This window comes from Aulonocara stuartgranti (assembly GCF_965226115.1).
Source record: "Aulonocara stuartgranti genome assembly, chromosome: 10".
NCBI lineage: Eukaryota > Metazoa > Chordata > Actinopteri > Cichliformes > Cichlidae > Aulonocara > Aulonocara stuartgranti.
In genome coordinates, this window is record NC_138946.1 from 34,249,801 (window position 1) to 34,275,134 (window position 25,334).

Genomic DNA, 25,334 nt, shown 5'->3' on the forward strand with positions numbered 1-25,334 from the left:
CACATCTCCCTGAGTTTGCTGTAGAAGCTCCAGAAGAGGCTCAGGCTGAGGCCACTGAACTCCAACAGATACTTCTGCTTGCAGTGAGAGGCATCCTGTAGACACAACACGCAGCTCTATCAGTCATAAAGAGATGGGAAACATGTTGCAATGACTCTGAATGGCCATCAGGAGGCGCACTGTCTCATGTCTCAGGTTAGTTTATTGATTTCGTACAGGTTACATGTTTCTCTTGCTTTCTTGTAGGTTTCTTCATCTTAAATGCAGGAGTTTCCTCTTCAGCACTTTCCAGATTAATAACGGTCTTAATAGTATTCAAACTATATCTGAATGTGGCCCAGTGACGACTGCGTTCATCCTACGGTCCCTGCACCGTGCTGAGTGGCAGTTTTCTTTTTTTATCTGAATGATTTTATCACCGATAAAGTTGGTTTTTCTTGCCTGTTATGATTCAACCAAATGCAGCTGCCTTTGTTATGCAAGTCAGTCTTTACAGCTCTACTAACTCCTGCTAATGGAGACTCGTCACCAGCTGATTGTGCTCACAGGTCTACTGCCCAGAACCTCTGATCTCAGAGGAGCCAGCAGGAAATGACAGGGTTTAGTGATGGAGCAGATCCTCGTGGGAAATGTAGGTGTTTGCAAAACACAGCAGTGGAGTTTACTGAGGTTATTGAGCCCAGTGGGAGCATCGTGAGTGGAGTTATTGCCACGCTCACACGTTTCCAAACCAGTGTGACCGTGTCTGGTTTCAGGACACTTAAGGTGCATGGCGGCGTGCACTAGCTATGACTGAAACGTCACCGAGGGAACGCGGCCTCAACATTGAGCTGCTAGCTGTCTAACTCGCCACAGTAACTCATCAGTGCTGCTGAATCAGCACGCCTTTTGCTCCATCAGCCAACACGTCTGTGGCTGCGCTGACTGGATGCTGATAATCCTGATCACCCTCTGTACCGCTTACAGGACACACAGAAGGACGCTCTCTTTAAAATCTGTTTCAGATGCAGGAAATCTTTACCACCTCATACCTGCATTCATTTCAGATTTAAGCTCGAGTCTTAGTTTAATACAAAGAAAGAAAACTTTTTTTAAACTCTTCGGAGCCATTTCGTCTTGTGATGCTTTTTTCCTCTTACATTTTAATATAGTGAAAGTCATTTTTCATGTTTTGGCTGCTGTCACACAGTAATTTCCCAATTTTGGGGATAAAATGGGGTATTTTTATCTAACAAGTAGGTACCATGTCTCGTGTGAGCTGCTGTATGAAGAAGAGCGTCTTGTTTAGCAGACAAAGGCCGGTAACAGCATCACCGTCAAAGCTCTCTCCTTTCGGACTGAGGTCATCCAGGTCTGCGAGCCTCTCTGTCCCAGGGCACAAGTAGCCACTGAAGCTGAGGGACTGCACACCAAGGCGCTCGGCGTTGTCCTGCCTGGTGCACAGGAATTTCACCATCAGGAACTGTGAAGACGGAAGAATTACAGGTGGTGTGACAATGACAGCACAATATTAAAGACTAACTAAACGTTCACCAATAATGAAGGGAGCTGACTAACTGGATGTAGTGTGTACCTTGGCAACACGACACTGCTGCAGCTTGATCTCCACATCATTCCAGTCGTCCTCCAGCTCAAACCAGCCAATCGGCTCGTCTTCACTCTGCGCTGGAGTCCTGGCGCTGCAGGTCAGGTGACAGCATGGTGTAATAATAATAATGATACAAATTTAAAATAGCAGAGTGGAGAGGTTATGTGGGATAAGCTGTTTTGAACAAGTGAGTTTTGAGTTGGGACTTAAAGAGAGAGAAGGAAGTGAGATTTCTTAAATCAGGAGGTCGGGAAATCCAGAGTCGAGCAGCTGAAAGCTCCCCATGGTGGCAAGACGAGGAGAGGGGACGGAGAGAGAAAGAGAAGAAGAAGATCTGAGACACCGAGATGGGGCGGTGATGTGAACCAGGTCAGAGAGATATGGAGGAGAGAGAGATGATGAATAGCCTTCAATGTGTACAAGAGTATTTTGAAATTGATGCGATATTTGACCAATGAAGCTGCTGCCGGACAGGAGGTGGACAGAAGGGGTCCAGGTGATGATACGAGCAGCAGAGTCCTGTGTTGGAGCTTGATGGTGGATTTTTGAGTAAGACCAGAAAGAAGTGAATTACAGTAATCGATCCGGGAAGTAACAAGGCTGTGGACAAGAATGGCAGCGGCATGTGGGGAGAGAGAAGGACGGAGACGATTAATGTTGCGCAACTGAAAATATGCAGACCGAGTGACGTTATTAATGTGTGAATTTAAAGACAGAGTACTGTGGAGGATGAGACCCAGACTTTTCACAGAGGAAGACAAGAAGACCGGCGAGTTATTGATAGTAACAGAGAAACTGTTGGTTCTGGATAATGTAGATTTAGTGCCGACCAAGAGGAGCTCGGATTTGTTACTGTTGAGTTTGAGAAAATTAGAAGAGAACCATGAATTTAATTCAGCTAAGCAGAGGGTGAGGGAGGACGGGGGAGAGCAGAATCAGGTTTAGTGGACAGATACAGCTGGGTGTCATCAGCATAACAGTGAAACTGGATATTGTGTTTATGGAAAATGTGTCCAAGCGGAAGAAGGTAGATAATGAAAAGAAGGGGCCCAGGACAGATCCCTGCGGCACGCCAGTGCTCAGAGGGAAGGACTGAGAAGAGAAGGATTTGAGTTGAATAAACTGAGAGCGGTCAGACAGGTACGATTTAAACCAGGCTAGTGGAGTATGGGAGAGACCGATGGAGGCCAGCCTACTGAGGAGAACAGAGTGAGAAATAGTGTCGACAGCAGCGCTCAGATCGAGGAGAATAAGAAAGTAAACCGGAGTCAGCTGCCATAAGAAGATCTTTGGTTACTTTTATAAGTGCTGTTCCTGTGCTGTGGGACTGGAACTGTTCATACAGATTATTATTAGTTAAATGTGAGTGGAGTTGTGTGCAACTATTTTCTCAAGAAGTTTTGAAAGGACTGGTCGATTGGAAATAGGCTGAAAATTCTCAAAATGACTGGGATCTAGACCAGTTTTTTTCAATATTGGGGTGATGGCGGCAAGTTTGAGGGAAGCAGGAACAGTTCCAGTGGTAAGTGAAGAGCAGATGATAGCAGGTATGAGGGGAAGCAAAGAAGGCAGACATGCCTTGTGTCAGCTACACACAGTATCAACCACTGAGGGCCCCACACACATACAGACTGCTGAGGGGTCTAAAGTTTGTCCCACTTTTAGGACTGGATGGTTCATTTTAGTGAGACGGTGTCAGTCTGTTCTTATCACAGGAGCATTTCAAACTAACATATAGGAACAAATAAATAGTTAAAAATAGCTGCAAATCCTTACCTGCTTTGTACAAACTCTTTGAAGTCCTTGTAGTCCCAGGAGTGATACTTTTTAAACCTTTTGAAGTGTTTCTCTGCATCGAAAGGGTCGTCCTCCTTATACGCAAACACTAAACCACATTTCGGTCCAATGGCTCCTTTCCGCACCTTGTCACACAAACACAGTGTAAGACCTGCAGCACCGTAATCCTCCGTCACTCTCTAGGTTATTGTATTTTGCACTGTAATGGTAAAATTATAGGCCGTCTCACTTTGATCTTTATCTGAGTGACCTGGAAGTTGCTCTGGTCCTCCGTCGAGAGGATTACGCTGGCTTTCAAACGGCCGGCTTCTGTGAGAAAACCTGCAAAGGACAAAGTATCCAGCAGCACTTTACGTCATGTTGATTTTGTACTCAATCTGAAGAACAGTCGTTATTGATCTCAGCTGTACCATCTCCAGTGGAGTACTCTGTTAGCATGTTCTCTGGTCCTGATTTCTCATCTTTGCTCTTCACATCACAGGCCTGTAAGTGCAGCTGGAGCGGCTTCCCTGTAATAAGCCAGAACGTCCAATCACAGCACACTTAATCATATGATCGCGTTCCATTACGTTGCAACTTTGTTACTACACTGGAGGACGGGAAGGCAGTAATCAGCACACTGCAGCGCAGCTTTGTAAAAGAAGAAGCAATTTTCCACTAATGCAACTCCTAAATGGCACTTTCTCAGATTTCAACGTCCTCGTGTGAAGAAGAGGAAAAGAAGAGCCGTTTACGTTACCGTTGCGATACAGCAGTCGTAGCCGGACCGAAGCCATAGAGACGATGAGAGGCGAGGCCTTGTACTTGGTGTCTAAATGATCACTGATGCAGGACAGGGCCTGAATGACTTTTGCCACACTCCCTCTGGCGAGGGCGAAGGCCAGGAGGGTCAGCTCTACATCAGGACTCACACAGCAGCTGCACACAGGAGAACAAATACTTTGCCATGAGTCAAACTTGTCGTGCCAGCGCACACTTTCCTTTTTTATACAAGCTCTAATGCCATGCTCACACGCTCAGCAGCATGTGCCTGCTGTGTTGTTGTTTAAACTGACTGCAGAGCTTTATTCACACACCGCGGGCTCAAAGGCCACACCTGACCTCAGCTGAACTTAGGAAGTGTTTCCTGTATAACCCAAGTGGATCGAGTAGTTCTAGCAACAATTCGACACATTGGAAATCGTAAATGCAAACTGATATTAAATTGTTTTAAATTTGTCAGAAGGTTAAAAAATGTGAATTTCCTGACGGTGAATTAATGGTTGTGGCTTTACAGAGTTAATAAAGGGACTCTACACAAGTAGATGTTTCCACCTTAAACAAGCTGTTTTACTTCCTCCTCATTTCAGCCTATGAGAACAGAACACGTGGGACTTGTAAGCACACAGAGCAGTGTGCATGGATGACCAGATTAGGGATAACTTAGTGACATCATACATATCTAAGAGTAGAAAAAACAATGTTTTTCTGCCTCTGTCGGCAGAATTAGATTTGCAGAGCACCAAATGGAACAAAGTGTGTCGCCGCCTCAGTTAACCAGTATTTTTGTTTCCACCCGCTTTTACTGAGATGACGTCAGCATGGTGAGCTCAGTGTGGTGTCCGTGCCACAATGCCTTACTCTGCTATCCTGAGGAGAAATCCATCCACCTCCTCCAAGATGTTCGCAGAAAAGAACCTGGGGAACTCTGTGGATGACGGTGTAAGGGACAATGGCGGCATGTGACGCAAGGCTTTTCTAAAAGTGAATCAACAAAAGAAACCAGTGGCATCAGTAGGAATCTTACAAATGTGATGTCAATAAACACATGCAGTGAGCTCTGCATCTTACTGTGTGCTCTGAAGGACGGTCTGGGCAAGTGCAGGGTTCGTCTCCATGGACGCAGTGACCAAAGAGGTGAGGAGAGACAGGTACCAGACGGCTGAAGCATCCGAAACAGACATCTCTTTATTCTTGGTAATCTGATAACCCAGCGTCTTCAAGCCGTGAATCCGTGTGTCGCATCCATCACTCAGGCACCGCTTAATGTTGATTTGGATGTCTGGGATTTAGTGACAAGTTTATGTGGTTAACGGAAAAATCTGATACATCCCACAGGAAAGAAAGGAGAGCACCGTTGAAGATGCTGTAGAATAAATATTGATTAGGGAGGCACATGTGAAACACATGACTTAACTATGGGGACCTCAATACATGCAAAGCACAGCTACGATTTTTAGGTGTGTGTGTCATTATTAAAAAGGAGCACATGTGGAGCATACATAGGCCTGTAAGCTGAAAAACAGACTCTCTCTTGGACTGGATCCCCTCGATCTTCAGCTTGTGGAAGCCTGCATGTGGACCCAATAAGGAGGCACAACTGTATGACCCCACAAAGCTCATATGAAGCTTACACCATGCTTTATGTTCAGACAGGTGACAGTGTGACCTAGAAGCATCAGTGAGATGGTGACTCACAGGGGTGTGTGATGTTGGCATTCTCCAAGAGAGCTACATAGCCCGTGACATTGCTCGGGATGCGGATGTCTCTGATCTCCTGCAAAGAACGCCGGTTCTTCCCCACAGCAACTGACACTAGCTGAGGCATATAGCTGTGGTCATTAGAAGCCACGGCAATGGCCAAACGTCTCAAAACAACATCCGGTTTCATTTTTAGTCTGGGAAGGGAGAAAGGAGATGAGTTTCCACCTTAGATCTGTTAATAGACTTGCTTAGAAACATCAGAAACTCAGCTGCCTTTTACCGTATCCAGTGCGAGCGAGCGCTGCCGTCAGACTGCCAGAAAGACGCCGTTTCCCCATTTGTCATCTTGTAGATGTCAGCAACATTGGACGAAGCTTCTATTGTGCTGTAGCACTGAGTGACGACCTTGACCATGTCTACGTCTGGGTCACGGTCCAGCTCTGCTCTGTACTGAATATCCAAATCTGAAAGAAAAACTCACATGAGGACAGCCTCACCACAGGCGTGGCGCTGCTGGATGTGCATTTAGCCTTAAATTACTAAAGAGAACACTCATGCTCACCTTTCTCCTTCTGCAAGAGGAATTCCAAGAAGTCCTGCACCACACTGGACCTCATGGTACAGATACTGTTGTAGCCCTCTAAAATTGGGAAAGGGATGGCACTGCTGGGAATACGATTCCTGTGTAAGAACTTTAGAATTTTAGAGGCGTGTGCTCCTAATCGGTCTTTGGTCTTGGAGAATATGTCCACAAAACCTGTGGAAAGGAAAACACAAGAGAAATGAACGGGTTAACTTTTCGGCCACACGCTGGCTGCACTGATTCAAATAAGGTCGAGTTTGTTTATCCGGGTAAACAAATCACGTATCGTACCTGGGGTAAGCGAGCAGGCCTGAAGCTGTCTTATCACATTACTCAGCTCTCCCTGCAGATTAGCTCCATTGGAGTTCTTCAGAGCAATCAGCATGCTCTCTATGTCCACCACTCCATCCCCCTCCGCATCAAACTGACCAAAGGCCTGAGACAGTGGAGAAGGACAAAGACTCTTTTATACCAACATTTACTTCCTCACTTTCACAGTGTTGCAAAAATCTACAAGAACATTAGTCTTAAAACACAAATGGCTGAACAACTGGTGTTAACATAAGGAGCCCTCAGCTGGAAGCATCTTTATCGCAGACTATGTTACGTAGCTACACTTTTGGAGTCTGTGGCTTGATTCCTGAAAGAAACACCGTCCCACTCCCTATTTAAAGCACAGCTTTGATAGTCAGGATTTACAAAGAGCTCAGACTGACATGCATTAGTTCAACCAGTCATCTGCAACCACTGGTTAAAACACAGCCAGTCAAGAGACGACAAAACAACGTGGTCTGCTACAAGTGACCAAAGCGGAAAACCTCGTGACAAACCCCACAAGAACGGGTGACATTATGTCAGCTCGTTTACTCGATCCACTGCAACTTCTAGAAATCTACAAACGGCAAAAACAAAGGGGGGCTGCTAGAAAACTCCCCCTTCTGTCCAAGTTCAGCCACAGTCTACAAATCAGCCATAGCCGAGTTGTGGTTTGACAGAATTGGAGCCCGTCTGTTCCAGGCGACACTCCCGAGCTGCTTCGTGCATCGTGCCCAGGATAGATCGTCCCGTTACTCGACCTGGTACTGCCGACAGAACCGTGACTGGCCAAACTCACCTGTCACAGGTGAAGCCTGATAACAGAGCCCCCTCTTCGATCACTACAGCGCTATTTAGATTTGTTGACCGGTGTTGTGCCAAAAAGTGATTGTCTGCCAAAAAGTGATTTCCGGTATTTGCCAAAAAGCGATTGCTCATATTTAAAGTGCTATAAGTAACTTGTTGGGCTATAATATGTTAAACATATGTCAAATGCATCCCTTATGGATGACATAAAGTCATCTTGAGCCACAAACAACATTCGTGTAGCAAGATACAAGCCGCAATCAGTTTTTGGCAGCGACTTTTATATAACCTTTATTTATGCAGTAAAAAAAATCTCATTAACATTAAAAATGTATTTTGTAAGAGTAAGTTGCCCAACAGGACAGCAGAAATGGCAGCAAATATTACAATAGTTCTGTAAAAATATTTTAAGTGGGGATAAAGGACCGGATTGGTTATAATGTAAGTACAAGTTGTAAAGATACTTAAAAAACAGATAATTTTTTAATTCTTTATGTAACCCCTTTGTATCCCCTGTTCACCGAAGTCTATTTACGAACATACGTAAAGATATTACACATAAAAAATACACAGAAACACTGGAAATCACTTTTTGGCAGACAATCACTTTTTGGCACAACACCGGCAATGATAAAAGCACGTGACAGCCCAAAGACTTAATTACGTATTTACGTATTGATTACAAACGCTGAATGGGCGTGGCGACAAGTTATCAAACACGACGCTCGAACCTGGGCCAAAAACGAGAAGACGCGACGGCTCCAATCATAACATGTGACGTTAGAAACGTGAGCAAGGCCACAGCGGGTTTATACCTCTTCGCACTCGTCCCTCGGGGCATCTCTGCTCTCTAACATCTCACAAAATTGCTCAATATTAACGGACTCTTCTCCTCGGTTTAACCGGTCCTCGAGCCACCGCATCAGGACACCCTCATTCCCGGCCAGGACGGACTCGTGAATGGCGACTCCAGAGTCGCTAATACGAGCCGCCGCTTCTCTCAGTTTCACTTGCTCCAAGAGGACCCCGGGGCTGGGTGGTCCACCAGTGGGCACGGGTAGGTTATTCGATCCCCTTCCGCTCCTGCCACAACCAGAGCCGCCGCCGCCGCCTCCAACACCGCCGCCAGCGGTCGCAGAGGCCGGACCGTCTTCCGCGAAGCCGGGACTCTCCGTTTCTATGTCTTCCTCGTCGCCGCTGCCTCCGCCGCAGCCGCTCTCCGCGTTGCCCATGTTTGTTTCGCCGACCTAAGGCTCCCCTGAAAACCCCTGCGGCCCACTGGGCGTGAGTTCTGAAGCGGTTGGACCGGTCTGTACACAGACCGCTCCAGCGTTCACCTACAGCAGAGCTCTACTCCACTACCGCATTGACGTTCTGTACGCCCGCAACGTCCTTTGCGTTCGTAGTTCGCGCAGGCGCTGTGGTTTGGCGTGTCCGTTCGCGGAAGCACCTGTGCTGCCACTGTGAGGTGTGCTGGACTGAATGTAAAGCTTAAAGAAAAGGCGCTTTAATAAAGCAGCATGCTCAGCTATGTGGTGGTCGCGCTTTTATCCGTGTCGCTGGCAGTGCTGTTCATCCCTCCTGATTGGTCAGCTATGTTTGGCACCGAGTCATCAAAGGGGTCACCGGTCAGACTCCTAAGCAGGAGTGAGTTAGCGCTGCACGGTGGGCAGCGGGGCAGCAAGGGGCTATACCTGGCCATACTGGGCCATGTTTTTGATGTACACAAGGGAGAAAAGCACTATGGACCCGGTGGCGCTTATCACTTTATGGCAGGTGATGCCCGGCTTTCTTTAACGACACTGGATTCCACGTGTGGTTCTCCTAGCAGTCCTCTATATTCCGCCTTTGTCTCTACGTGTGTTTGTACTTTCAGGCAAAGACGCCTCCCTGGCCTTCATCACCGGAGACTTCACAGAGAGTGGGCTGACAGATGACGTATCGAGTCTGTCCCCCCTAGAGGTGGTTGCACTGTACGACTGGCTGGCCTTCTACCAGAGGGACTACCAAAATGTGGGTATGTGATTTCCATCATATTGTAGTGGAACAGCTCCAGGTGGCCGTCAGAGTAAATAATGGTCTTGTTACTACAAGTGCGCCTGGTTGTTTCGGAAACGAAGAGATATTTTTGGTACGTGTTGTGCAGATCCTATTTTATGATGTGCAAAACAGACGCAAAGTATACAATGTTTGTTGTCACTATAATGACCTAGTGCAGAAGGTTACTTTAAAATGTCTTAACAACACTTCCTTTGTTAATTGACACGAATATTGTTACTACTTTACTCAGGGAGCAAAGTGCAGCTAGGATATGACCATACACTTCATGAAGACAATTTACCTTAAACATCCCAGAAAGTTTTCATTTAATGTTTTGGTATCCAACATTTAAATACAGGTGTATTAATCGGTCGGTTCTATAACGAGGCTGGAGAGCCCACAGAGGCCCTGTTGAGAGTAGAAGCATCACTAGCAGAGGGTAAGAAGCTCAAGGCTCAGTCTGAGGCTGAGAGGATTCGCTTTCCGTCTTGTAACTCAGAATGGACTGCTGCCAGTGGAGGAAGATTCTGGTGCTCCACTAAGAGGTATGGACATAGTTTGTGCCTAATCGAAAACAAGTCAATGTTGTATTATCCTACTGATGTGTAATACAGCATTTCTGACACTAGTGGGCGAGAGGAGTGCACATAAGGAGACACAGGGTTGAGTTTTTCTTTATTCGCTGCAGCGGTGGAGTGGCGAGACACTGGGCAGGCGTGCCACGGCAGCTCTTCTCTCCCGGCTCCAGTGGTGTTCGTTGTGTCTGTGTTGAAGACCCGATCGCGGCAGAGGAAGACCCCAACCTGCAGAAATACGACGGCTGCCCTGCACATGCCGAGTCATGCTCTGTGGGAGCGCACTAGACCGGTCAGCCCCGAGAATGGGCCCACTCATAGCTGCTTCTTAGCAGCACTGAACTCAGAAAACTTTGGCTAGTAACTGAATTGTTTGACAAAGAGACGAAATCATGAAACCTCAAAGCATTTTTTGATGACCTTTATGTAAAGTTGTCCTCCTTTTCCCTAAAAGAATACACCAGGAAGAGACGAGCTAGATATCTGAGCATACAGATACGATACAATGTGCATAAAAGATTAAACAATGTGCATAAAAGATTAACAGAGGCAAGATTTAGGTTTGTCACAATGACAAGCACAAACTGCATTTAAGTACAAAACAGTTGTAGTGGTCAAAAATATCACACATTTATCTGTACAATTTAACAATACTTGAAGAGGCCCCACTACGTGGCCATCCCTCTTACTCCTCATTCTCCCCAATGATCAGAAATGTCACGTGAACTTGATAAAGTGCACCTGTTAGGTTTAGAAATCAAGAAGCGTTACATGTGATGGGGTCAAGACGACAACTTGACACGAGGCAACGTCGTGGGACCGTCGAGGACCTCACGGTCGGCCCGACATGGAATGTAATCATTCGGTGGCTGATTTTAAAATTATAACCATGACTTGAAGGCTGCAAATTAAATGACATGCATAGGCATACTAGGCATTTCTGTAACTGAGAAGGGGGGGTACTTCATGTTTTGGAGAGGTTTCTAATGCTCTCATGATAAATGGGCTTTCTCCTGTCACATTTCCATTCCACTTGGCCGAGGCGTCCTCATAAAGCTCAACTGGGGACAAAACACCACCTTATTTTTCCAGTTGCACCGTCACGTCTGCAGTAAAGTAATATAAAAGTTTAACAGAAAAGGTTGGATTCACTTTGGACCTAGTCAAGTTGAGGTGCTTTCCCCTCGACCGCTCGTCCCATTTTACTCAGTTAACACAAAATAGTGAATAAATGTTCAAAGATTACAGAGAACGCAGCGATCTTTAGAACAAAGGGCATTTTCCTGTTTGTTCTTGGTTGGCAGCAGCCTCAACTCCATCACGAATGTAGAGTTTCATTTCGTAGCATTGATATTTTTGTTGTATTTGGACAGGTCGGCATGTTTAAGGGAAGACCCCTTCTAAAGGTGGACTGAAATGCCGTGTACAACAGCTACCTGCTTGTGATATCAAAGAGCTCATCGGCGCAAACATCACTGAACTCAGTCCAGCCACTGATATTCACTTCAACATACTTTGAAACAGAAACAAAACAACAATGTTTCACTTCCTACTTGCAACATCCCTCTAAAAGATTAATAGTTTTTCATAAACTGGAATAGTATAAAGATGATGGTCCATAACTGTCTGGGATTCTCTTGTTAGCATGTCCTGCTCCCAGTGTGCCTGAATAATTGTGCCAAGTTGGACCTGGCGCGGTCGGAGCCAGAGGTTGAAAGACATCCAGGCCGGGGCATTACGACACGCCGCCCAGAGTCAGTACATCAAAGCAGATATCGCACACTCTGACCGGCTTGTTCAAGTCAAACTTGATGATGGGTATCTCTTTTATAGAGCACTTGTGGCACAGCAGACGCCCACAGTGGCGGCTAGAGGCAAGAAGGAAAAAGGAGAGTTAGACCAATACTGCATCTACTGCATGCCTACACAGAAAAGCTGCAGCACTAACCAGTGATGTTTCCGTGTTGTAACTCCAAACTTGGCACCGCATTCATAGCAGTTGGAGCCATCACACCACGGGGGCTCTTTGGAAAGCATATCTGCGGAAGGGGGCGAAAATTATCCCAAAGATCACCCCAACACGCCATTCCCTGTGAGGCTGTTGGTTTATAATACTGGAATATTGATGGGTAATTAGGTATGAAAAAGATACCTAGAAGGCGGAAGAGCAACTGCTTGGTTGCAACCTGGTAGTTGAAAATATTGATGCCCTGATTATTAGTGACTCCCAGGCGAGCGCCGGCCCTCACAATAGCACGGCACAGGTTTGCGTTTCCTTTCATGTAGGCCAGCAGCAGAACTGCAACAACATACATGTCGCCGTCATCCTTTTAGAAAAGCACCAGTGATTTCCACATTGTAGTTTTATAACTTCAGCTACAAAAGCCAACATGGTACCTGTGTTCCCTTCATTGTCAGGTTTGTCCAGAGGATATTCAGGCATGCACTCCAGGAACAACTCAAAAATGGCAGCAGCATTTTCTTTGCCATAGTGGCCCAGCACATGCATTGGTGACTGACCCCTAAACACACACAATGAGATGAAAAGTCAGAAGATTTTTTCTCACATTAGTTTTAATACAGTTCGTTCACGTGTATCTGCATAAATCACCTGAGATTGAAAGCCTCAGCATCGATGTTGGACTCTGTGAGAAGGACTCTGACATTGTTAAGGCGACCCTGCATCACAGCCAGATGCAGAGCTGACGAGACAGAAAAGAACGCAGTTATTCACAAATAGGTCGCAGTGGTGGAATAGTAACGACTGACACCAGATCCCACAGCCAGTCTAGTTTTAAAGGTGAACAGAGCAGGAAACTCCAGTTTGCAGCAGTCTGTTGTAATACAAATCTACCAGCACGATGCAACACCTCAGGAACAGCACTTATCACGTACAGATATATCTGCATTTATAATGACAGTTCTGATCTTGTCAGAAAGAACTGGTCGAGTCGTGATGTAATCTTTGCCCATCTCAGAGTCATTTCAGTGAAAACAAGACAAATGCTGTAAAGTACCATTATTGCCATTCTCGTCCTCGGCAGCGAAGTCGACTCCGTTCTCCAGCAGCACGGAGCAAATCGTGGCCAGGTCCTGCTGAGCAGCCAAATGTAGTGCTGTCTGTCTGTGTTTAGTCAGCTCATTCACTTTAGCACCAGCAAGCAGCTGGAAGGAGAAACCGTATCCATTGCAGTGTTTTTCTCATTACAACTCAAACTGGCATGAAATACGACTCATACAGGAGAAAATCTTGGGTTTCTTACCAGGTTGCGGACGATGATCTCAGATCCAGCCTGCACAGCCAGGTGGAGCGGGGTGAGTTTGGCCGCGTCCTGAACTCTGGAGTTGACGTTAGCTTGGACGCTGATTAGGAACAGGACACTTTCAATGTCTGAATTCTGCACAGCCACGTGGAGAAAGTTGCGCCCTTTGTTGTCCACCTGGACACAAGCACACGTTTGAGGTCATTACTGCAACACTCATTAACGCTACAGCAACAAACTAGCCCCTACCTGTTCGGCAGCACCTGGCTCCCTCTTGAGAATAGCCTCTGCCGCTTTATTGTTCTTGTGCGTCATGGCGCAGGCAAAGGGGGTCATTCCCTGACGGTCGCGAATGTTGAGACGAATGTCTGGATGGGAAATGAGGAGCTGTATAATGACATTGTGCTGGTTGCTAATAGCAGCATGGATGGGAGTTCTGCCCTCTGAATCCTGACAGAAAAACACATACAGCATTAACAGACAGCACAGTTACACACACCAAGGCTTGATGATCTGAGTTCTTTGTCCACAGATAATTTCATGCATCAGTAACTACACAGGTACAGGTTTAAGGTTCCCCCTCAAACAATGCCAGCAAACTATTTGAGCATCTCTTTGAATTGTTATCCTCTGCCAGCAGTTTCAGCTCCGTTTTTTTTGGCTGCTCTGAATCTGTTATGTCGTGTTTCAATTACATTTTCTAAAAATCTGGATCGCGTCATAAAACCCTCCAACAAAGATTAGTGGTGCAGTTTAAACCAGGGTAAAGATGTCATGCAGGTCCAACCTGTGCATTAACATTGGCTCCAAACTCAAGAAGGCACTGCACCACATCCTCCAGTCCCCAGTTGCTTGCCAGGTGGAGGGGAGTTTGTCCATCTCGGGCTTCTTCATCTCCCTCCCCATTAGGGCCAGGCCGCCTGGGGCTGTTCACGTCACAACCACTGCACGCACACACACACGAGATAGGAGTTATAGAGATACACACGAACAGTAAAGATAGATCGCCTGTTTAACTTTCTAACATCTCAGTAATGTTTTGGTAAAGACCGCTGCTAACGTGTTGACAGTTGACTTTTTTAAATTGAAGCCAATCAGATATAAGCGACATTCAGACACTTGCTGCATTTAAACAAGCAAACGATTTATAGCTTTGGTAAATATGTACAACAACAGAGACGTAGCTGACCTGCGGATAAGGAAGCAGGCCGAGACCTCGTTGTTCTCATCAACAGCTCTGTGCAGGAGGGTCTGCTGGCAGCCTGACGGCCCGGAGCTCCAACAAGTTGCATCACAGCCGTGGCGGACCTACACAGAACAGACAGAGTCTAGACTCATCCCACATCCTACCTGACAGAGGTTTATTTTATTGTTGCTAGAGCTGCCACGATTAGTCCACTAGTCGCGATTATGTCGACTATCAAAATCGTCGACGACTGATTTAATAGTCGACGCGTCGTTTGAAGCTTTGTAAGATCACAAAAGACGCAGGAATAAGTAGCAGGATTTAAGAGTGTAATAACGGACTGAAACAGAAGATGGCAGCACTGCATGTACAAGGATGCCAGCTGCCGTTAAACCCCGAAGAAGAAGCAGCTGTGTCCCAGAATTCATAGCGCAGCCCATCTCAGTTTCCAACAATGGCGGCAGCTAGTTAGTTTTAATATTACTCTTATTATTCTTTCTGGGTCACAAAATAAACGTTTAACATATTTTCAGGCGAGACTGTAGCTGTGTCAACCTCAAATATCTGCTCAGTTTATCAAGACACCACATATTTTCAAAAGCGCTCCGACGTTTTCGGAGACGTCTGTTACCCACTAGCTCGATAGCTAGCCGGGGGGCTAGGCTAACTAGCGCCGTGAGAACACCGGACTCCCGGCTAATCGTTTTCAAACCCACCGCCGTCTTTCGCTGCTCAGGTTAAACAGGATATAAGAGTCACTTAGATAACTTAAAAATGTTATTGTTTGGCTTTTTTAGTATTTTATTTGTTCCTGAGTAAATCGGTTTGTCTGAGATTAAAGTTATAGTTTTTACACAGCTGAATAAACGTCAAGCAGACAGCTGATTATCAGAAGTGTGAGATGCTCGAGAATATACTCCGGTGTCCTGTTATATTTTAGATAGCAAGGAGTTTATTAAACTTCACCGAAACAATCTGCAAATTTCATTAAAATTTTATAAACTATCATCTTGTCTTTATTTTTAGTTAGCACCTTAAACACTTAAAGCTGTAAGCTAATGATAGTTATATAAGAGCAGATGCTGCTGGTGCAATAAGCTGTACGTTTTACATCCAATGGATGATGATCTGATTAGTTGACTAATCGCAAAAATAATCGGTGACTAGTCGACTATCAAAATAATCGCTTGTGGCAGCCCTAAGTGTTGCTCGTGTGGATACTCCTGCAGCTTCTTTTACTGCTGGATACAAACGAGTCACAGCAACTTTGTCTGGACACTCACATCCATTATTGTATTAAGAATGATTTCTTTCACGTGATGGATTCCTATCGGTGAAAACTGTGGAAATGCACTAAACTACTTCAGTTCATTTTTATTTCAATCATATACATTTACCAACATTTCACAATATCAAGGAGTAGGCAGAAGTATATACTTATTTAGCCCCACCCCCTAGGTTTACATATTAATTATTTCCTCATCATCTAAATTTGAACAACAAAAACTTCAATGGTTTCAACTTTGAACATAACGTCACAAAAAATATTTTCTCATATTCAACTAAAACTATATTTAGATTTACTAACTTGCAAAAGAAAATAAACATCACTTTGACTGCTGTCTTGGGTTAATTGCATTTTCTTCATTCTTATACTTATTTAAAATTTATTTTTGGAGTTTTATTTCAAACTGGTTTATATCACTGCTGACCTTTATTTCGATTGGGAGCATTCCTGTCCTTGCCTTATATACACTTGCTCAACATGCCATAGATGCTGAGAAATACAGAATATTCCTGCCACATGCAAACCACAGACCCAGCCTGACAACAAACTGTTAGTGTCAGCGTAACAGCGAGGGACTAAAACACCGTTTGTCTGTGCATTCTTACCAGTGTGGACGCGATATCTTCAAGTCCGTTCTCAAGAGCCAGCCACAGTGGAGGGTCACCTTTGTCATCAACCACCGACATGTCAGCTCCTCTTGTGCAAATGGCGTCCACCACCAAAGGCAGCTGGTTACTGATGGCCAGCTGCAGTGCTGTTTGTCCCTCCTGGGTCCTGGTAGTTGAGGGACCCAAAGAGAAAACAGTTGGAGTAAAAACAAACGAAAACTGAATGAAAAGTATTTTGTAATCTGCTGAAATACATTAAAATTACACATATCTCGGTATCGTTACCTAACATTAATGTCTGCCTGGTGTTCAAGAAGGAAGAGTGCGCTCTTGCTGTCCTGCCTTTGGATGGCCATGTGCAGCAGAGTTTGTCCACTGGACATAGTGTCATTGATAGATGCTCCTGATCCCAGCAGCTGAGCCGCTATGGTGTGCATGCCTGACACAGACAGATCGACAAATACAATCACTATTATTGATTTCACAGATCAATTTGATGACGCAGAAGTGACTTTGTTGGGTATTTTGCTGTATACCTGTCCAGAGGGCCAAGCCCAGAACGGTCTGGTCCATGGAGTCTTTGAGGCTGAAGTCTGGGATGATCTGGAAGTTGTTGGTGGCATGTAGTGCGTTGGCTGCAAGTATCAATGTCAGAATGATCATTACACACAAATGTAAACACGGCAGGTTGCTTTGCAGGTTAGTTACAGGATGTAACAAAGTCCCAAATCATATATGGACCTTTCTGCTCCAGGATGACGGAGACCACATCTGGGTGGTTGTGAGCGATGGCCATGTGGAGGGGGGTCTGCATGGCCACACCGAGGGGGTCATCGGGTAGAGGCTTCTGGGTTTGCAGGTTAGGATTGGCCCCTTGCTGGAGAAGCTCAGCTGTCAGGCTTGCTAGGCCACAGCGACATGCTGTATGAAGTGAGCTTTCACCCTGAGAGACAGCAAAGGGACCGAGCATGTATTTATGACCAATTAACAGTATTATTGATTTTATGTTAGTTTCATCGATTTAAGGTCAAATTGAGACATTCAGAGAGTTTGTGGTTTATGATATTACAGTGCATTAGTTATTTCATGAAATCTGTTTTTTACTTTTCTCCAACAATCACTAAAACAACCTGCAATGACCTCTCAGTCACTGCGTGGCTGTTTGATACAACGCTGAGCCAACGGGTCTCTGGAACAGCGATTGGCCTCATAGACGTGAGAAAAAGGTCAGAAGAAAAAAGAACAAGTCTGCAGCAAACCGTCTGCTCATGACCAAATGTTCATACGCACCCATTTGTTAATGTGGTTGACCTTTGCCCCATGAGTTGTGAGGAAAAGAGCAGCCGCCTCATTGTTTGCAAGCGCTGCTCTCTGCATGAGGCAATACTCTGTGACCAATAAACGACGTAAAGGAGAATGTTTAAGGCACAAGCAGCACTGGAGTTGGACAGTAACGTGCAGAAAGGTTGCCGAGCAGCTTAATAACCTGTGGTAGTGTCAGGTGCATCGGGGTTGCTTCCTCTCTGGATGAGCTGGGCCGCAAAGCTATTCTCGTCAAACGAGGTGCCGTTTACGACCGGCGCATTATCTTCAAACGGGTTGACAGAGGGATCCGAAGACACGGTGATATACTGCAGCGCCAGCCACAGCGCTGTGCTGCCCTCGTGATCTTTCAGCTCCAGGTCAAGCCTAACAAAATGGAGACAGAAGGCCAGGTTACACACACAGCACCATCACACAGCACCAGGTTACACACACAGCACCATCACACAGCACCAGGTTACACACACACAGCACCATCTTTAAGGTTACACAAGCTTAAAATTGCAGTGTGTTCAAAGAGAAATGGAAATTAGGATTGATGAAGTATGGCCTGCATTTGTATAGCGCTGTACTCAGTCCCTAAGGACCCCAAAGCGCTTTACACTACATCCAGTCATCCACCCATTCACACACTGGTGATGGCAGCTACATTGTAGCCACAGCTGCCCTGGGTTTCATATGTGACTCAGTAACTTTAGTAGGAGACTTGCTTTGTTTTTTTTAAAGTTCCAGTTGATTCTAACTGGAGCCCAACTGATACAGGGTCTTTGAGACCAGTACCGACACAAAGACGGGTCAGAGCGCCCTCTGCTGAACAAACTGTGAAACAAAGCTCATAACACAGTTGAAGGGTGTTTCTCTGGTCTCACTTTACTGGCTGTTTTAAATGCAGACACATCTATAAATAAAAAGCTAATATTGGTGGATATTAGCTTTACTTTGGGCTCTAATCCTAACCTGCCAGCTTCTAATCTCCCATTTCCCAGAGTCATCATCAGTGCTGTGTAACTGCTGCTCAGGAGAGAACAAACCCCAATACAACTGACTCGAGCTAGCGAGTCTCTGTGCTGTGAGCTTGAAGGCAACTCTGTCCAGAACCTGCAGCAGGAGTAGAACTGGTTAATGCGCCGCTATGCCACGCTCAGCAAGGCTGCACAGCAAGGACTACAGAGGCAAAGACTTAGTGCAGCTTAACCCTTTAAGACCTACCATAGAACCAAGTCTGCCAGAGCTTATATTATATTTTTACATGCTGTGGAGCCATTTTTGGGAGCATTTCAAGTTGCTATACACCAATACAACCGTTATAGACCAAATTTTAATAATATGTCTGCATTAAGTGCATAGTAATTACATAAATTGCAAAAAAGTGCAATAAACTACAAATAAATTGAAAATCGTTTTTGTTTTTTTCCCCCATATATTTCTAGTTAGAGAAATTTCAGAACTCAAAACTGTAATTACAAAACAGTTTCCAATAACAGGAAATTTATTTTGAGTGTCTTCATAGTTTTATTTTTGAAATCCACCAATTTTTATATACTGCAGGAAAAACGAAAATAAATATTATGATGCAAATTTGCAAAAAAACAAACAAAACAGCATGTGCATCAAAATAAACTGTTTCCAGCAGTGCAGTTTGAGAAAAGCACGAGGTCAAACATAACTTTTAAAAACACCAGTATAGACTTATAAGGCCCCGAAGGTAAAAACAACATTTTCCGCAAAAATGACATCACTTCAGGTTTCGGGCGGACATGCAACAGTTCTCGCTGACGTCTATTCCAACGTAGGAAGTGTTACGAACAGCTGATCGGATCAGCAAAGCGTGTTTCTGGAATATTATGTTTTTGTTGCTGCAAGTGCTTTTTATGCAGTTTTTGCAAAGCTATATGTGGAACGAAACCGTGACTGAGGACGAGCTGATGGGATAAGATGTAAGTACAACTCCTCCGGTTTCATATGCAAAAAAAATTATTGCGCTCGCTCACGTGGTTGCAGAGCTACCGGGATTTAAAAATAGTTACGCAAAACGGAGCGTGCCCGTTTTAAAGGGTTAAGACAGCAGAGTGCAAATGAAAAGAAATTTCAAAGTATATACAGGGTTATCTTTTCTTTAACGTGCGTGTCGCGGCTACTGGAACAAATCGATTTTATATTCTGTGGGAATCGCTGCCGAGTGTGACACGTCAGAAACAAGCCTGACATTCAGTTTGAAGGCAGAACATAACTCACTGTTTGCACTGCAGCAGCTGGTTGAACACCGGCTCGTTCCCTGATGACACAGCTTCATGCAAAGGAGTTCTAAAAACAATAAAAGACTAAAATGAATGATGATTATACTTTACAGCATAAGTAACTGCCTTTATAGTCCAATAAAGGTCATAAACCAAGTATCATGTGACCTACCTTCCCTTACTGTTCTGCATGTTGGGGTTGGCTCCAGCCTTGAGAAGAGCCTCAGTTATTCGCGCCATCCCGCTCATCACTTCGGCAGAGTGTTTCTTGGGGCTGAAAGAACAGACCAGGTGAAGCGGCGTTTCCACAGCCCCCACCGTGGCTGCATTAACCTGAGCTGAATGGCGAATCAGGAAGATGGAGGCAAACTCATCACCTGAAGGAAGACGGAAAGTTTTCAGGTTCATGGAGCTCAAAAGACATTTTTCACACAGTAACAAAGTTGATACATTTTAGCAGGAAACAAGCGAGCGATACAAAGTAACGTAGACAGGAGCCCTTCACCTCTTTGAATGGCTTTATGCAGCAGACTCCAGCCGCTCTGGTCCACCATGTCCACATCAGCTTTGTTGTTCACAAGAGTGGTTGCAATGCTTTCCAATTTCCGGGAGAGCGCTAGGTCTAATGCTAGGTCGCCATTGTTGTCAAGTTCATTCAGCTTGCCAGGTAACTGAAATCAATAATAATAAAAACCAGTAACAAAACAAAATGTTGTGTTTTTGTACAATTCTGGTTACACCGTGACGAAGTCACTAAATAAGCATTTCATGGGAAGTTTGTGTGGAGAACTGACCTGCGCGTCCATCTCGATGAGATACAGAAACACCACATCTTCTCGCTCTACTTTGATGGCTTTATGGAGAGGATACTCTGTTTTAGATTTGATCATCTTGTACAGAAGCTGGGCACTCATGGTGCTGAAATCTTCTTTCCTCAGATCATCCTAATGAGAGGCACAAACAGTGTCACACAAAAGACTGCGCTCATGATGGAGAACGTCTAAGACCTCAAAAATCACAGACGAAGAAAGGCTGGCTTTTGTCAAAGACTGAGATCAAAGCTCGAGTCTATACAACAGTAAGGGGAGTGGTAGAAGCTGACAGTCAACAGCCTGCTATTCAAACAAATCCACAGGAAACAGTGAAAGCTGCATTTGAATTGTTGGAAAATAAGCAAAGCAGGCAGTTCCACTTTGATCTTACGAGCTTGTGCAATCCAGAAACACACTCATCGCTGGACATGCACAAACATGGCTCACGTTACTCACCCAGTGACTGGCTATGATCTCCCCACAGTAGTTCATTAAGGTGCTGGCATTTAGCTCCTCGGCTGTCTGGTAGAAGCGAATGCAGTTCCTGACATTCACCGAGGACATCACGCCTTTTTCACACCTGGCCCAGCCAAGAAGCACATGTATGTGTGTGTGTCACATGTGTGGCATCGTAATACACTTTGCAAAAGTGACACCACTACCATCAACAGTGCAGTCAAAAAACTCAGTATGTAGTTCTTCTACTTGCCTCTCTCTGAGCAGCTGAAGCTGGAAGCGGTTGGCCAGTTTCATCAAGTCGATAAGAAAGGCATCATCCTCGCTCAGCTCCAACTCGTCGGTGTATGTCCACCGTAACATTGCCATGGCAACCTCAGGTTTGCAATCTGAGAACCAATAAAGTTTTAAGACAAATTAGAACAAAAAACATCCCCTCGCAAAGTCACAACGCAGGGACGAACCGCCCCACCTCCCACGCCCACAGTGGACTTTGAAAGTGTTCTCACCAAAATAAATATTCTGCTATCACCCATCAACATACTGAGTGAGCTGAGATGGGAATAAGGACTTGGTTTAAACTGCCCTTTAAAAGCTGCTCACCAGACAGGTCCAGCTCATTGGTTGAAGCCAGGTTGGAGAGACTCCACACATCGCTGCGAGCAGCCAGCACAAACTTATGGGCATGAATCTGCTCCCCCACTACTTTCACCTTTAGATCACTGCAAAACCAACACATTCATCACTGAGAAGCACGTCCATATTAAACATTAATGCTTTAATAAGGCACAAACTAACTAGGAACCACAAATTGTCTGGCACTTACACTTTTCTAGTCTTACTCAAAGCCATTTATAAACAGACAGCACTCAAAAGATGACCCACAGACCCGCGTCCCTATAATGACCCTCACCTGTACTGTTCCTGCTGATAGAGGTCGGCCACAATGTCCAGCAGACGGCTGATGAAGGTCTCCGCGGCTGCAGGGGTGGGAGTGCCCTGACTAGAAGACTGAGCGGCAAGCATGGCGCAGCGCCTCTCTGTATCAGCCAGCTTCTGCTGCATCTTCACATACTCCTGCCTGAGCAGGGCCAGGTGCTTCTGCAGCTTGGCCACCTCCTCTGTTGCACATGAAGCAAAAGGAAGAGGCAGGGCGAGGGAACGTGAGCTAGAAAAACCTACTTTAATCACAGGTTAGAACTGAGCTCCATGATGCGAGCAAACTTTCACCTACAAACAAGCAGGGTGGTCCAAAGCACACACCGAAAGAAGATATTATTTGGGGTTAAGGTTACAAGCTTTGTTGGCATTTTGCAGATAACATCACCAGTGTTTAAAGATAATTATTATAGCAGTGTTGACTGCATGTAGTATTAAAAGCTTAAGAAACATCGCTTGAGCACTGACTACTTTCATAACGCTGGTTTCTCTCTGTGTATGTGTGTGTGTGTGTGTGTGTGTTAAGAAACAAGCCAATTTGCAGACATTTTAAAATCCCTTCACAAGGCAGAGACCGTGCTGTCAAGTCTTATAAATCAGCTAAAGGAAAATCTAATGACAGTAATTTTGTTTGGCCAAACTTCGAGGCTATGCTTGAAGTCAAACGCACTTTCTACACATCATCATGTTACAATATTAACCCACACAGTTTCACAGAGGCCCATTTCCTTCCTTTAAGTCAGTAAAGTTTTAGTGAAGAAAAACATGCTGAGGTAGCTCGTTACTTTGTCCTCCCTTGTAAACCGTCGCAGGGAAGGCTGGCTACTGGTCATGAGGAACAGAAAGGGGGAGTTGCTGAAAACCACATGACCAGCTCAGCACAGGAAGGGTGGTATGCTGCCAACCGTAACCCAGCTGCTGAGGACCAACTGAGAAGTGAGAAAACACTGACCCAAAATAAGAACAGTCTAGCAGGCATCAGGAAAGTCTTCCTCTCCAGGCTCACAGTTTTCAATCATTTTTTAAAGCTTTAAGACAAAGAAGTCTGAGGCATCAGGAAAGTCTGTTTGTCAGGACTTGTGGTCAGAATCACTTGCAGACCTGATGTGGCAATGATCCAAAATCTTAAAATGTTAGTACATACAAAAAATGCTCTCAAACTGTATCACCGACCAGAACACAGAGCAGGTTTAAATAAGCACGTATATCCTCTCTCCTACTAACCACAGACGGGTGTATTTGCTCCCTGGGTTCAGGAGATCTCCCTTAAGGACAAGCACAGAGCGTGTTTAGGCCAAACACCTGCCTGTCAGGTGGTCCGGATGACACCACCTGACACGGAGTGACATTTAACCTGTCCTGTCAAGTCTCCTGTCCTGCATTTATTCTCCATTTACTACGACTGGTAACAAGATGTGTTAATAAATAAAAGAAAAACTTTACCATAGCAGTTAAACCTCTGACCACGGTCAGATAAAGCAACGCTGGACAGTCTGATTAGACTCATGAAGCTAACACTTAATCTTTACCAGCAACACCTGCACATTACTGAAGATGATATACACCTTCTGGGACCTAGCAAACCAGCACGCTCCTTCGAAACGTGCCTTTCTTGCCTGGTTAAGCTAACTCGTAGCGATACAGTTCAGCTAGCAATATAAGCGAGAGCTAACGACAGAGCTTCTCAGTGGAAAGAACAGCGTGACAATAAGTGTCGCGACGCTTCGCATTTCCACCCACAGACTACGCTCGGTTTCCTTCATCGCTAACACATTAGTTGAGTCGGTGATATAGTTAAACAAGCGCACGCGGATAAAAGGGCGTGTGTCAAACTGCCCCAAAAATCAGTCACATACCTTCCGCCATGTTGCTCAACGGTAGCGCCGTGGCCTGGCGGTGTCTATCGCGATATGATGAAGCGGCTCGTAGCAGGCGGTGGTGCTGCGTTCAAGTGATTAACAGAAAAGACTCGATCACATGACCGTTACTAGCCCTCCTGCAGGCCAGTATCCATGTAAAACCGGTGCTAACTCCGTTAAGTGCTTTTCATTCACACTACGTTGCCAGTACATTTATAGGGAAAGACGGTAACAAGGTAAGAACCAGAATAACGGACTGCACAAACACAACTAATGCAGACGCTTTTGCAATGGTGCACGGTGTGGTTCAGTTAACACTCTAATGACAGTTTGATGGAATCAACTCCCAGCCGTAGTGATCATTGCCACCTGACAGGGAGACGCACGCGTGTAAGTTTTGTAATATGCTGCAAACACTAAGGACAAACCCAACAGAATGATTCAAAGCTGTACTAATATTTAATTTATGAAAGCTACTGTATTCTTTTTATTAGAACTATCAAAAACAAAGGTGTGTTGATACATTAGCACTCAAATGACTGCAATTATGAGTAGACTTGTTCTTAGAGGGGAAAGCAAAGCAGTATTTAATTAAATTCAGATTACTCAATCAGAAATATATTAGCAACAATGATTGATTTATGGAATCACAAATAATATTAATAGGACAGCAACAGTGATCCAGTGTGTTCACTGGGACACTGAGTTGGAACATCTGTGGACCCCCCCACCATGAGCTCCCCCCAAAACACATGAACCCCATGTAGGCTCACATGGGGCTCGTAGCAGTTTTGCCTTTTAGGTCCATTTCTGTGGGAAGCCATAGTGGGTTTGCCCACAGAAAACCCTCGATGCCACCCCTGTGGGTTAGACCACACAGGCCGCGTGAGTCTTCTGTGGGCAATGCACTGGAGCCAGCCTGCCCTCCACGGTGCTGCTAACACTGCCTTCACGTGGACAAGGGAGCATGTTTGCTGGGTTCCTACGACAACTTGAAAATGACCCAAAGCACAGCACCAAAATATTCAAGAAATGTTTGGAGAAAAAGAGCTCGGCTAGGATGCTGTCGACAACACACAGGCCAGCAGAGACACCGGACCTGATGGTGAGTCCGATACAGCCCAAACTCTGCACACGGCCATAAACAACCAGAGGAGTCTGTTCAGTGACAGGTTGCTTCTCCCAAAGAAAAGAA

General features: G+C 45.2%; 3 protein-coding genes across 6 annotated transcripts in view; 1 reads left to right on the forward strand and 2 right to left on the reverse strand.

Annotated features, from left to right (window-relative positions):
- Positions 1–8,939, reverse strand: part of zzef1 (zinc finger, ZZ-type with EF hand domain 1) — a 29,793-nt gene extending 20,854 nt beyond the window's left edge. For all 3 annotated transcript variants that reach the window (XM_082548781.1, XM_082548782.1, XM_082548780.1), the window contains exons 1-14: positions 8,369–8,939; positions 6,723–6,867; positions 6,411–6,605; positions 6,129–6,312; positions 5,843–6,042; positions 5,216–5,426; positions 5,006–5,122; positions 4,125–4,303; positions 3,796–3,894; positions 3,615–3,706; positions 3,365–3,510; positions 1,574–1,679; positions 1,244–1,462; positions 4–95 (exon numbers count right to left, since the gene is read on the reverse strand). In XM_082548781.1, the coding sequence (XP_082404907.1) occupies positions 4–95; positions 1,244–1,462; positions 1,574–1,679; positions 3,365–3,510; positions 3,615–3,706; positions 3,796–3,894; positions 4,125–4,303; positions 5,006–5,122; positions 5,216–5,426; positions 5,843–6,042; positions 6,129–6,312; positions 6,411–6,605; positions 6,723–6,867; positions 8,369–8,785 (2,402 nt within the window). In that variant the 5' untranslated portion in view covers positions 8,786–8,939. The remainder of the gene's footprint in view (positions 1–3; positions 96–1,243; positions 1,463–1,573; positions 1,680–3,364; positions 3,511–3,614; positions 3,707–3,795; positions 3,895–4,124; positions 4,304–5,005; positions 5,123–5,215; positions 5,427–5,842; positions 6,043–6,128; positions 6,313–6,410; positions 6,606–6,722; positions 6,868–8,368) is intronic.
- A 114-nt stretch (positions 8,940–9,053) lies between these two features.
- Positions 9,054–10,708, forward strand: cyb5d2 (cytochrome b5 domain containing 2). Its single transcript, XM_082548842.1, has 4 exons — positions 9,054–9,329; positions 9,430–9,570; positions 9,952–10,138; positions 10,282–10,708. Exons 1-4 carry the CDS (start codon positions 9,074–9,076, stop codon positions 10,454–10,456), a joined length of 759 nt encoding a protein of 252 aa, XP_082404968.1. The 5' UTR covers positions 9,054–9,073; the 3' UTR covers positions 10,457–10,708.
- On the reverse strand, positions 10,575–24,443 carry ankfy1 (ankyrin repeat and FYVE domain containing 1). Of its 2 annotated transcripts, none has more exons than XM_082548786.1 (25): positions 24,137–24,443; positions 22,255–22,462; positions 21,945–22,063; positions 21,595–21,730; positions 21,342–21,465; positions 20,868–21,017; positions 20,579–20,744; positions 20,246–20,450; positions 20,072–20,140; positions 18,000–18,202; positions 17,804–17,901; positions 17,255–17,456; positions 17,050–17,148; positions 16,799–16,952; positions 16,511–16,679; positions 14,621–14,739; positions 14,219–14,375; positions 13,681–13,881; positions 13,432–13,608; positions 13,186–13,333; positions 12,780–12,870; positions 12,566–12,690; positions 12,321–12,467; positions 12,117–12,207; positions 10,575–12,036 (listed from the first exon to the last, which is right to left on the reverse strand). In XM_082548786.1, exons 1-25 carry the CDS (start codon positions 24,144–24,146, stop codon positions 11,904–11,906), a joined length of 3,501 nt encoding a protein of 1,166 aa, XP_082404912.1. In that variant the 5' UTR covers positions 24,147–24,443; the 3' UTR covers positions 10,575–11,903. The 2 variants fall into 2 exon arrangements, with proteins under 2 accessions (XP_082404912.1, XP_082404911.1); XM_082548785.1 differs by lacking the exon at positions 24,137–24,443 and adding an exon at positions 23,724–24,115.
- Between the last annotated feature and the right edge of the window lie 891 nt (positions 24,444–25,334).

Excerpts from the sequence above, each read along its gene's own strand:
- ankfy1 (XM_082548785.1), bottom strand. The coding sequence starts at position 23,787 with ATGAGTCTAATCAGACTGTCCAGCGTTGCTTTATCTGACCGTGGTCAG. Across the intron at positions 22,463-23,723 it reads TCAGAGGTTTAACTGCTATG|AGGAGGTGGCCAAGCTGCAG; the intron begins GTAAAGTTTTTC and ends CATGTGCAACAG. Across the intron at positions 16,953-17,049 it reads GGGCTTGGCCCTCTGGACAG|GCATGCACACCATAGCGGCT; the intron begins GTATACAGCAAA and ends TGTCTGTGTCAG.
- cyb5d2 (XM_082548842.1), top strand. The coding sequence starts at position 9,074 with ATGCTCAGCTATGTGGTGGTCGCGCTTTTATCCGTGTCGCTGGCAGTG. Across the intron at positions 9,330-9,429 it reads CGCTTATCACTTTATGGCAG|GCAAAGACGCCTCCCTGGCC; the intron begins GTGATGCCCGGC and ends TTGTACTTTCAG. Across the intron at positions 9,571-9,951 it reads GAGGGACTACCAAAATGTGG|GTGTATTAATCGGTCGGTTC; the intron begins GTATGTGATTTC and ends ATTTAAATACAG.